General features: G+C 47.0%; 1 protein-coding gene across 1 annotated transcript; it reads right to left on the bottom strand.

Moving 5' to 3' along the window:
* Positions 1–4,801: 4,801 nt before the first annotated feature.
* LOC101826335 (saoe class I histocompatibility antigen, A alpha chain) lies at positions 4,802–8,617 on the bottom strand. Its single transcript, XM_013126089.3, has 6 exons — positions 8,490–8,617; positions 8,011–8,280; positions 7,475–7,750; positions 6,727–7,002; positions 6,528–6,635; positions 4,802–5,698 (listed from the first exon to the last, which is right to left on the bottom strand). The coding sequence occupies exons 1-6, from the start codon at positions 8,551–8,553 to the stop codon at positions 5,694–5,696; spliced, it is 999 nt and encodes a 332-aa protein (XP_012981543.1). The 5' UTR covers positions 8,554–8,617; the 3' UTR covers positions 4,802–5,693.
* Between the last annotated feature and the right edge of the window lie 2,859 nt (positions 8,618–11,476).

Here is an 11,476-nt window from a genome sequence, read left to right as displayed (position 1 = left end):
CTTCTGAGCGGGCACAACGGTGGAATTTGAACTAGACATCCTCCAAATGAAGGAGTTTTTTATTTGGTTTTCCATCTATTCCTAAATCTTGGGTAGTGGTATGCCTATTGTTTTTTAATCACTTCCTCATATTTAATTTTGCTTTCAAGCCCCCAAATAGGTGAGCCAGGTCACATTTCACGATGGTCTCTTCCCCAACCTCAGCAAATTCTCACGGTTTGGTCTCTTAATTGCTGAGAGGTTGTGAAGTTTAATTTCTGGTAGCCCTGAAATGTTGTATCATGTTTGGGGTACAAGCCCTTGCTTTGATTTCAGTATTTGGTAGGATGGAGTAGGACTCTGTGTTTCTGCTCTTCTGGAGAGAAGAGGCAAAGCAATGTGGTATCTGTGACAGGAGTCAATGAAATGGCTGTTGGGTAAAGCAGAGATGCCATATATTTGGTTAGCATCAAAACAGTCATCAGGCCCTAGTTGTCAGAATTGGTTCCTTGACGCTCCTTTCCCACCAGTTAAATAAAGGCCAGTGTCCGTGGTCCTTTAGACATATGTTAATTCATCCTTGACAGCTTGGCTGTTTTGGTCGAGGAAGTACTTCAGGGTGTGGGCACTTTCTATCGAACTATCCTGTCTGGTTTACCAATAGCTTACTTCCCCTACCCTAATTGACCGCCCTGCTGTCAGTTTTCCAGCTCTTTATCTGTTTGAAAGAAATGTATCTAATGTAAAAGCGTGACCCTGTAAATGTTGCTGCTTAAGCAGCCTTTTGTGTCGGCTTTACTCAAAGACTTCCAAATACGGGGCCTCTCATTATTCAGGTTGAGGAGCTGCCACTTCGTGCTGTGATGATGGCCAGTGGGATATGTCGTTAATCTCTGTTGAACTCAGGTGTAGCTTTAGATTTTTTTCACTACACTTGATTGTTGAACTCACTGGACCCCTGTGTGTCTGAGCACCAGGATGATTTGCCAGATTAACCAGACACAGAGGCTACTCCTTAAGCAGCTGCTGTTATCAGTTGCAATTCTCCAACTGTCAGCAGTGGTTCAGCCACACTTGCCTTAGCCAGGCAGGAATTCTGCTCCCTCAGGCACTGATCCTATCATGGCCTCTAATGGGAACTTTATCTAGATTTCTACCCCGTGTAGAATTCAGGATTCAAAGGATGAAGTGAAATTCTGCTTGTTCAGAGAGGCTGAATAGCAGGGTAGTAGCCTCCCTTCCCTACCTCCTGTCTACCCCCAAACAGGGCGTCCTTCTGCTCCGCCCCCACTTAAGAACCCTAGCTACACATGGTTCTTCCGTACCGCTTCTGTCAGCTCGTTGCTGACTCAGCCTTCGAACCCAGGTTACTTTTATTTAATCAAACAAATGTAATCCATCTTTGCATCATTAAACAAATATTCCACAGCATCAATGAATGTAACACATCTTCAATTAATATCCCACAACAACAGGCCTCTCCCTAGATCCAGTCTCAAGGGTTAGGCCCCTGAATTCCAGAGTACCTGTTGAGTGGTCTTTAGAGGAGACATACCAGGGCCTGAGAATTCTGTTCTTTTTGTTTGTTTGTTTGTTTTTCAAGACAGGGTTTCTCTATTGTTTTGGAGGCTGTCCTGCTTTGTAGACCAGGCTGGCCTCGAACTCAGAGATCCACCTGCCTCTGCCTCCCAAGTGCTGGGATTAAAGGTGTGTGTCACCAATGCCCCATTTCTCCATTCTTAAATGTCCCACTGCCAACCTCCCACTTTACTGAAATACTAGTGGACATTTCAGCTCAGCATTTCCTACACTGTCTGCCAAAAATCTTCACATATGTCATTGACAGTCCTCCTTTCTTTGCTGGTGGCATCTGCATTGTTTTCTTGTTATAGTCTGCATCTGTTTAATTCTTTTTTCCAACCCTGATACAGCAAAGAGTCCAGACCCTCCCCCAACCCCCTGCTTTAGCAGCCATGACAGGCTGCAGAAAAGACCCAGCAAGACAGAGGTCCCTGATTCAGCAGCATGTGCTGGGCTTGCCTGACCTTCTAGTCACTAGGTCAGATTACCCTCCACGTGGCAAGGAACCAATCAGAAGTTAGCTGGCAGCTCTGGGCGTGCTTTACGGCCCTTTACAGTAAAAGTGGTAACAGTGCCATGCAGAGCATAGCAACTGCCCTGGGAGGGCCTAAAGTCCATAACAACCAGTTGACCAATCAACACAGGACATGCTGCCCAAGCCTGGAAGTACACCAATCCTGAGACTGCTCTTGCATACCCCAAATTAACTGCCTCGAGATTTCTATAAACTGCCTCGAGATTTCTCCAAGTCCTTCCTACTTAGCCCGCCATGATGAACTGACAAGGGGCCTGAGTTAACTCGTTAAACAATAAAAGACCTTCCTAATGCTTTGACCCTTTAATACCGTTCCTCATGTTGTGACCCCAACCATAAATTTTTTGTTATTACTTCATAACTAATTTTGCCGCTGTTATGAGTTGTAAATATCTAATATGCAACCCTGTGAAAGGGTCAGTTGATCCCCAGGGGGTTCAAAAACAACCCACAGGTTGAGAACCACTTCTCCATCGTTGTCCCAGAGAGCTGGAACCAGCTTCTTCTACACTGTACGTTGTAGTTGCCTTCCACGGACCACAAGCACTCTTCATGACATCTAGAGTAGTGAGCCCTTCACAGGAAGTTTTAATTTACCGGGGAGCCTTGGAGGAGTCACTGTGGCAGCTGTGTCTGTATGAAATGCATGTCTTCAGTAGCTAAGATTGGAAAGTCAAGATGATCCCACAAGGCTACAGGATAGGTGTTGCTTTATCTGGGAGCACAGTCTAACTGCATGTCTCTGAATGCTCTTGTGTGGTTAGAAACATTAAAAACTGATATTGCGAACAGAGTATTATCCGAGCAGCGAGTCTCAACAGGGAAATACCCGGAGGCCATGTTTTAAGCAGATGTGCTGTTGTGCACACATGCTTCTCCATGTAGAGGGCTTCAGTGTCACTCTTAATGGCCCTAGGATTTGAGCATTGTTCTCCATTTGCAGTAACTGACTGTATTGGTCTCTTAACAGAACTAATTTGTCTTTTCAAGTGAGGCATTCATTTTTTTCTACCTGTGAAAGTGGAATCTGGAATTGTCTACTATATCGCTGTTTTGTCTGTTTTGAAAATACCGTTGCTCAGGACAGCCATCTTCATCCATTCTGTTAGATCTGGGGGAACTTGCTGTTTCTACGTGAGCATGGAGACACAGCCTTAACCCTTAGGAGCTAATCTTCAGCCATCTCTCAGCCTTCAGAATTGCATTTAGAGTCTTGCTCTGCATTAGGCCTTGGCTTCTGGGAATGCAATGGTTGATTTCATCTTCTACCCAGACCATACAACTTTTTCCACATCAGCAAGAAGGCTGTTTCGTTTCCTTACCATTCTTGTATACAATGAAGTAGCCATTTCATTCTTAAGGAAATTTTTCTTCACTTTCACAGCTGGGCTAACTAGTGAGGCCTAGCAGTCTGCCTGTCCCAGCTTTCACCGTTTCTTTCTCCTACAACTTCATCAAATAGCTTATGGTTTAAAATGAGAGCTGGGACTATTCCTTTCACTTAAAAACTTAGAGACCACAGTAGGCTTGGTTGATAATTTCAGTTTTGTCTCTGGGAATAGGAAAGGCCCAAGGAAAGTGAGATGGGGTATCAGGAGTGGAGTTTGAATGAGTACGATGTCTTACACGGTCATGGTTTGTGGTATCCAAATGCACCCAAATGTTTGGTATTAACTGCAAAGTTCATAGATTACAGGTTGTCATAATTTATGAAATAATAAAAATAAAAGTTTTATTTGTTGTTATGTTTTTGTTGTTTTTCTTCAAGATGGAGTTTCTCTGTGTAACAGTCCTGGTTGTCCTGGAACTCACTCTGTAGACCAGGCTGACCTCAAACTCACAGAGATCTGCCTGCCTCTACCTCCTGAGTGCTGGGATTAAAGACATGCATCACTGTCTCGAAATAAAATTTAAGTGTTGCCAAAGTTACCAAAATGTGACACGAAGTGAGCATGTGCTATTGGGAAAGTGGCTTTAATAGACTTGCTTGGTGCAGGATTTATAAAAACAAAAACAGTATCTATGGCATGCGATATCATGCAAGCTGCATATGAGTCAGTGTTAGGATTGCTTGGTCTAAGGGGCAGGGAGAGGAGTAGCTGAGTAGACAGAAGAATGGCGGAGGAACTCATGTCAGAATGAGCCGCTGTCAGAGCTGTCTTGCCAGCTCTGGAATCCAGTTCCTTCATAAAGACTGCAGAAAGAACAGTTCACTGGAAAGTCCTGGAGACTACCCAGGCCTTGTGATGGCAGTGCCTGACAAAACACCTGCTCTTGAAGAACAAGGGACATCTAGGGGAATGGGACAAGACTTACACACAGGAATAAGAAATGTCGGTTGGGGATTGAAGATTGAAATGAGGCCTGATACTAGGCTGTGCTGCCACACAGAGTCTTTGCCGTGTATGGTCCTACACATAGGATAAGGCCCAGGGCCAGAGCTGGGTCCCTGTGATCAGAGGTTCGGGTGAGAGAAAGCTATACTAGTTGGACAAGAAGAGAGAAGCAAAGATGGCCCATCATCTGCAGTGGGCCGAGCAGCTGAGCAGAAGCCCATCCAGGTTTGGATCCTCAGTCTTCTCTTCCCACCCAAAACAGACCCATACAGCAGAGATAGATTCTAGAATGTTCTCAAGTTTTCTTCTCCCAAGTTTGAAGCAACTTGCTGTACACTAAACTATGATTAGCTAGTAACAAGCTCCATTCTCTGATACCCCAACAGGCTTTATTTGTACAAACAAGATAGCACCACCACATCCCCCTTTTTTGTTTAAAAATAAAAAAGGTTATCACCAATATAAGAAAAACTATACACAATAAGTACAGTAAACATGTACAGTATATACAGGTAAGTACATTAACAATGTCTAGTCCATTAGCATTTGGCAAATTGAGAGGTAATATTCCGTTTACTCTTTCTTAATGAGTCCAAAGTCTTATACCCAATTTACTTTCTATCCTAATTTACATTATCACATCTTTTAATGTCTTGCAAACCTATACATAACACATTTTTAGTGAGTTTCTTATTGAGTCTGTTAAACAAGGAGAGCTATAACTATACTGTAGTCTTCAACGCTCTCAGAGACCCAAGAAGGAAATATTAACTGAGTAAGCAGGAAGTGGGAGCAAGTGACTTCCAAAAAATGTGAGATAGGACAGAAGCACCTGGCCACCTGGCCATTGACTGATAAAGCCAATGTAAAGTAGGTGGAGTCTGGGAGATGCCAAGGAAGAAAGAGACCCAGGCATCACTGGTAAGCCAAGCCTACGCGGAGACACACAGATTAATAGAAATGGGTTAATAAAAGAGAGCTAGCCAATAAGCCTGAGCCATAGGCCAAACAGTTCGTAATTAATAGAAGCCTCTGTGTGTTTATTTGGAACTAAGTGGCTGTAGAACTAGGGCGAGAATTCCAAATAGATTCATATCTAGGTGCTGTTCTCAGTAGACAGGTGGAGAACCCTAATCCCAGTTTGCCTGAACAGACTCACATTTGCTGACAGGTCACACAGATGGACATATACACCAACGGCAGGAAGAGAAGTCAGGAGCTCTTCTTAGTGCATTCGACCATCATATGGCTCAGTTCCATAGTCACACTGCAGAGGAAAATTCATGAAAATGCAGGTCGCCAAGCATCGGTGCTGAATAGCCCACTGCATATTAATCCACCTGCATTCCAAACCCAGGAACCTACAACATAGCCCTGCCTGCTGCCACTCTTGCCTTCGACTTCAGGGTCTCCTATGTCTTAAGAATTTAGAAGCCTTAAAAGCCCACAGGAGACGGGGGTTGGCGGTTGGAATTAAAGGCTCCTGTCTATACTCCCACAAGGGTCTCAGGGCTAGCCCTTCCAAACTTACAGGTGGCCTGAACATAGCTGCCACTTGTGCCTGTAGAAAACAAAACTTGTGAGAGGTCGTGGAGGCAGCAGGGCCATGACAGCCTAAAAGAACCAGCAAATCCCGGGACACGGGGAGGTGTCTTGAACTTGATGCAGACTACAGGGCTAGATGAAGCAACAGGAAGGGATGTGTGCAAAAGGGCCAACTGCCCTCTTGGAGGTCAGTGTCTCCAGAGGAATTTCTGACCTGCAGGCACTGGGAGCCAGGTCCTCAGGCCATGGTCACCTTGGTAATAGATAATTTCTTGTTTTACACAATTTACACAGCACACAGGACTGGGAAAGTGTGTAAAGCTGTACAAACTTCTAAAGGCTTCTGATTCCCTTAGGAACACATACCATAGAGGGCTCAGTGGGTTAGGTGCTTGCTATGCAAGCCTGTTGACCTAGTTTGACCTCCAGAATCCACATGAACCGGAGAGAACTCTACAAAGCTGTCATTTGCCCTAGGCATGCATACGATGACACACATGAACATACTGATGCCATGCACATTCACAATAAAGACCCCAGTCTCCTCTCACCATGCCTCCTTGGTAACTTTCTCCACATCACAGCAGTGACGGCAGCTCCAAGGAGAACCAGGCCAGCAGTGACTCCCACAATGGGATCTATGTGCTGAGGAGGTGGGTCTGGGAAATAAAAGGAAAAGTGAGGGGCCTTGGCTCTACTCAGGGTCTCCAGAGGGCTCCCGTTTTCCTTGACAGCCTACCCCGTCCTTACCCCATCTCAGGGTCAGGGGCTCATGCAGCCCCTCATGATCCACACGACATGTGTATCTCTGCTCCTCCCCAGGAGGCACCACCACAGCTGCCCACTTCTGGAAGGTTCCGTCCCCTGCGGGCCTAGTCTCCACAAGCTCCATATCCTGGGTCTGGTCCTTCCCATCCCTCTGCCAGGTCAGGGTGATGTCAGCAGGGTAGAAGCCCAGAGCCCAACACTTCAGGGTGATGTCTCCTTCAAGTCTGGGATGATGAGTCACGTGTGTCTTTGGGGGATCTGAGAATTCAGGTTCAGAGACTTCATTACCTTCCCTGATGAACAGGACTCTTTAGGCGGGAAAGGAGGCACAAAACACGGGCTTCTAGGATACTCTCTACCTTGGAAAGTCCTAGAACCAGCTGGAGCCAGCCCAGAGTGAGATGTCGTCCCAAGTCTCAGAAATGAACATTGGGTTCTGACCTGGGGGAGGCCGGGTGGGTGACTCAGAAAAACTTAACCAAACTTCCAAAGACACCGGAGTGGGGGCAGGTAAACAAAGTGAGTCTCCAGCTAAAGTCCCAGGCTGGAGGGTGGTGAGCTACTACTGCAGGAACTGACTTCTCCTGCAAGACAGGGCTTCTTTAACTGTCCAGAGAGAACCCAAGAAGATTCACGCAGGCTAAACCAGAAGGGAGGGAGGTGGCCTTGCAGGAAACCCGAAGCAGGGAAGTCTACACAGGGATCCAGGTGTTTGCGGGCCCCTGGATACCTGCACGTTGCAGTATCTCTCTCCCCTTCTCCAGATGGCTGCGGAGCCACTCCATGCATGTAACTTTCAGGTAGGCCCTGTGGTGCTCCGCCTCATTCGTTGCCTCATACTTGCGCTGGGTAATTAGAGCCACCTCGTTCGCAGCAGTCCAGGAACGGAGGTCCTCGTTCAGAGAGATGTGGTCGGCGCCATCATACGCCGTCCTGTAGTACCCGCCGAGGAAGCGCCCGTCACTGCCCATATAGCAGCCCCGCATGGTCTGGATGGTGTGGTACCCTGGAAGGCAGAAGTAATCAGCCCCAGAGGCCTGGCCCCGCCCGCTGCTCTCAGCCCGGCCCCACGGAGGAACGGAGGAGCACGAGTGGTTGAGAGTCCTTCCACCCCGCACCTCCCCATGCCCAGACTGGTGGATTTCTCCGTCTCTGTGCGGTCTAGGAGATGCTCCCGGCAGTAGCCTTGGGTTATGAGCCTGGTCGACTATTTGGGGCGCCATTCAAGTCACACAGGGCTAGGAGACCCGTCCAGGGGTCACTCACCTGCTTCGCTCTGGTTGTAGGCGCGCAACAGGGTCCTCAGATTATCACGGAAAATCTGTGCGTTAGCTTTGGCGATCCGAGTCTGCCGCTCCCAGTACTCGGGCCGCTTCTCCTCCATCCACGGCGCCCGCGGCTCCTCTCTGGGGCTCATCGCGTCGCTGTCGAACCACACAAAGCGCGTGTCGTCCACGAACCCGAAGGCGACGAACCGCGGTTGCCCGTGTCCCGGCTGCGTCATGGCAGTGCCGAAATAACGCAGCGAGTGCGAGCCTGGAGGAAGCAAGAAGCTGGCGGCGGCTCCACCGCCCTCCCAGCATCCGGAGCTGGTGCGCGGGCCGGGAGGGGAGCGGGGCGCGGGGCCCGGGACGCGGGTGGGGAAGGGGCCGGAGGGTCTGGCTGGACGAAGCCGGGACGCGGCTTCCCCGGTGCCGCCCCCGCCCTCCCCGCAGACGCCGTTACCCTCCCGACCCTGCACTCACCCGCGCGGGTCTGGGTCGTGGCCAGGGCGGCCGCCAGCAGCAGGAGCAGCGCGCGCAGCGCCATCGCCCATATCTCAGATCTGGGGAACTTTTGATCTCTGCGCGGTTTTTAGAACCCGGAACCTCGCGGGGGCTTCTGCCCAAACCGGACACCCAATGGGAGTGGGAGTTATCCTCGCGTCATAAGTCTCTAGGCAGAAGAATCTGACTCAGTTTGGGAGACCAGGAAGCAAACCGTGTAGGCGAGGGGGAAATCTCCAGGGTTTCTTTCTCAGCCACCTGTCATCCCGGACAAGGGACACCGGCCTTTATCCTGCCTCCCAAGAGCGTTCCTCGTGTTGTCTCTCTTGATCCAGTTCAAGCATTGTCTAGGTCAGCTGTTCGCAGTCTTTCCGGTCTCAGGATCTCCACGTGCTCTTAGGATTTAGTGGGTTTCCCCAAGGAAAACATGTTTTTGTTTGTTTGTTTGCTTGTTTTGTTTTATGTGAGTCATATGGATGAATAACATTAGAAACCAAAACCTTGTAAAATGTTTCAATTTGTTTAGGATATTAACAAATCCATTATGTTGACAAAATAATTTCCCAGTCTGCAGTGTGGGTCTTCTTTACAACTTCACAAGTTTGCAAGTCTTTTTCTTAATCTGTTTCAGTACAGACTGATGGATTTTCATATATACTTGTTGCATTTAACCTGTTATTCCAGTTGAGCGTGAAACAATCAGCTTGCCGTACCCACACATGTAGGCGGAAGATTTTAATGCTCTTATCTGGTAATTGTGGATACCCATGTTTGTTGCCACAACAAAATAAAAATGTATTAATATTTATTTAGACAGGGTTCTTGAATTCTACCTTGAACTTGGAGTGAAGGAAGTAAAAAAATTAATTTTGTACATATGTCAAGGTACATTGAAGTCAGCAAAACTGACACATAAGGCACATCACAAGACTAAAAGTTCAAAACAGAAAAGTTAATTTTGTATATATGTCAAGGTACACTGAAGTCAGCAAAATCGGCAATCAGACACATCATGAGACTAGAAAATTCAAAATAGAAAACCAAATACCTAAGAACTGGCCTAGTACTTAACCCACCATTGACTTGCCTTCTCTAATTTTCTGATTATGCTATTTCGCTGTGCCTTGGATAATAGACACCAAGGGGGTCTTGCTCTAGCAAGCCTTTCCAGAAATTAGGGTCTAGTACAACATATGTTCTCCTCCTATTATCTTCTTCATCATAAATTCCAGTATAAGGAAAGGGAGCAGCCATTGTCCTAAACATTTGGAGAGATTCCCTATTTACTGGAGGAGCCCACCACGGACCCCTGATTTTGTTGGTTCTGTTTCTGGCAAGGAAGTTGGAACATCAGTGGTGGCCAGAGGAGGAGCATCCAATTTTACCGGGCCTTCAATCAGATTGGACCCTTGAGGCATACTTATTCCTACAAAAGAAATTGATATAAAAAAAAAGACAGGGTACAGAAACATCCATCGGTTATTGCTAGAACAAATCTGGAACACATCCTTGATATGGGATGCCAGGGATCTTCCAGGACCCCAGTTTCAATGAAACTTTTGCCTCAGGCCAGCGACCAAGTTTTAAGGCTTGTCGTGCAGACGCCACTGGAGTGGGTGTGGCAGGGGAGAAATGCCATCATCATTCCTGCTATGGGCCTGCATGCTGCGGTACCAGCGTACATGGTAAGATGTCCAACACAAGGTAGGATAGACAATAGAGCACTTTCTCTGGATTTGCCAAATACAAATGGGCTGGACACTGCAAATGTAATTCTCACCCGATAGTTGTTCTTATTGTATACAGTTTCACTGTGTGAGTCAAAACCTTTCCTTTTCATTTAGACAAAAGACAGAAATGTTTTGGGATAGTGGATCGAACTGTGACACCCTGAGACTGCGCTAGTAAAGTTAACCGTGAATCAGGGGGTGGATTCAGCAACTAGTTGATAAGAATTAGTCATAAAGACTACGGAGGACCTAGGATATGGTTTGAGAGGCACAGGAAGGAATAGGGAGGGACTTGGAGATTTGTGTGAGTTTTTTTGTCAGCCCCTTTTTGGTCTGGAAAGTGTGGAGAGAAGTTCAGCTGGTGGCTCTCCACTGCTTCTTTGATTTCTCAGGTTTTCACCCCAATATCTGACTCCTGTCTCTATTGGCAATAGAACAACTAAGGTAATATAACACGGCTCAGGTGTTAAAAGTACTTGCCACTCCTGCAGAAGCCCTGACTTTGATTCCCAACGACCACATGGAGATCTGATGCTCTCTTCTGACCTTTTGGGAGCACCAGACACTCATAGAAATGCGCAGACATGCATGCAGGCAAACATTTCATATACATTAAATACGACTTTAAAGATTAAGAAAAAGAATTAAGACACCGGAGTATGTCATGCGTAGAATCAGCAACTTTTTTGAATTTTTTTTCTTTTTATGTGTACGGGTGTTTTGCCTGCATGTATGTCTTTGTACCATATGTGTTCATTGCCTGGAGGAGGAGGGTTAGCTGAAGAGGTTGCTGGCTCCCCTGGGACTTGGGTTACAGACCGTTGTGAGACACTATGTGGGTTCTGGGAACTGAACCCATCATCAAGAAGAGCAGTCAGGTCAGGCGGCGGTGGCAGCATACCTTTAATCCCAGCACTCAGGAGGCAGAGGCAGGTAGATCTCTGTGAATTCGAGGTCAGCCTGGTCTATAAGAGCTGGTTCCACGACAGTCTCCAAAGCCACAGAGAAACCCTGTCTCAAAAAACGAAACGAAAAAGAAGAAGAAGAAGAAGAAGAAGAAGAAGAAGAAGAAGAAGAAGAAGAAGAAGAAGAAGAAGAAGAAGAGCAGTCAGTGTTCTTAACCACCAAGACATCCCTCCAGCAGCTCTTACCATACTTTGAATCCAGAATGTTCTGCTTAATGAGTTTTCTCTCTGGATTCTGGATCTCACTCCAGAATCAGTTCACCTCAATTTG

This window comes from Mesocricetus auratus, unplaced genomic scaffold (assembly GCF_017639785.1).
Source record: "Mesocricetus auratus isolate SY011 unplaced genomic scaffold, BCM_Maur_2.0 Super-Scaffold_100027, whole genome shotgun sequence".
Taxonomy (NCBI): Eukaryota; Metazoa; Chordata; class Mammalia; order Rodentia; family Cricetidae; genus Mesocricetus; species Mesocricetus auratus.
This window is presented reverse-complemented; position numbering and strand designations above follow the sequence as displayed.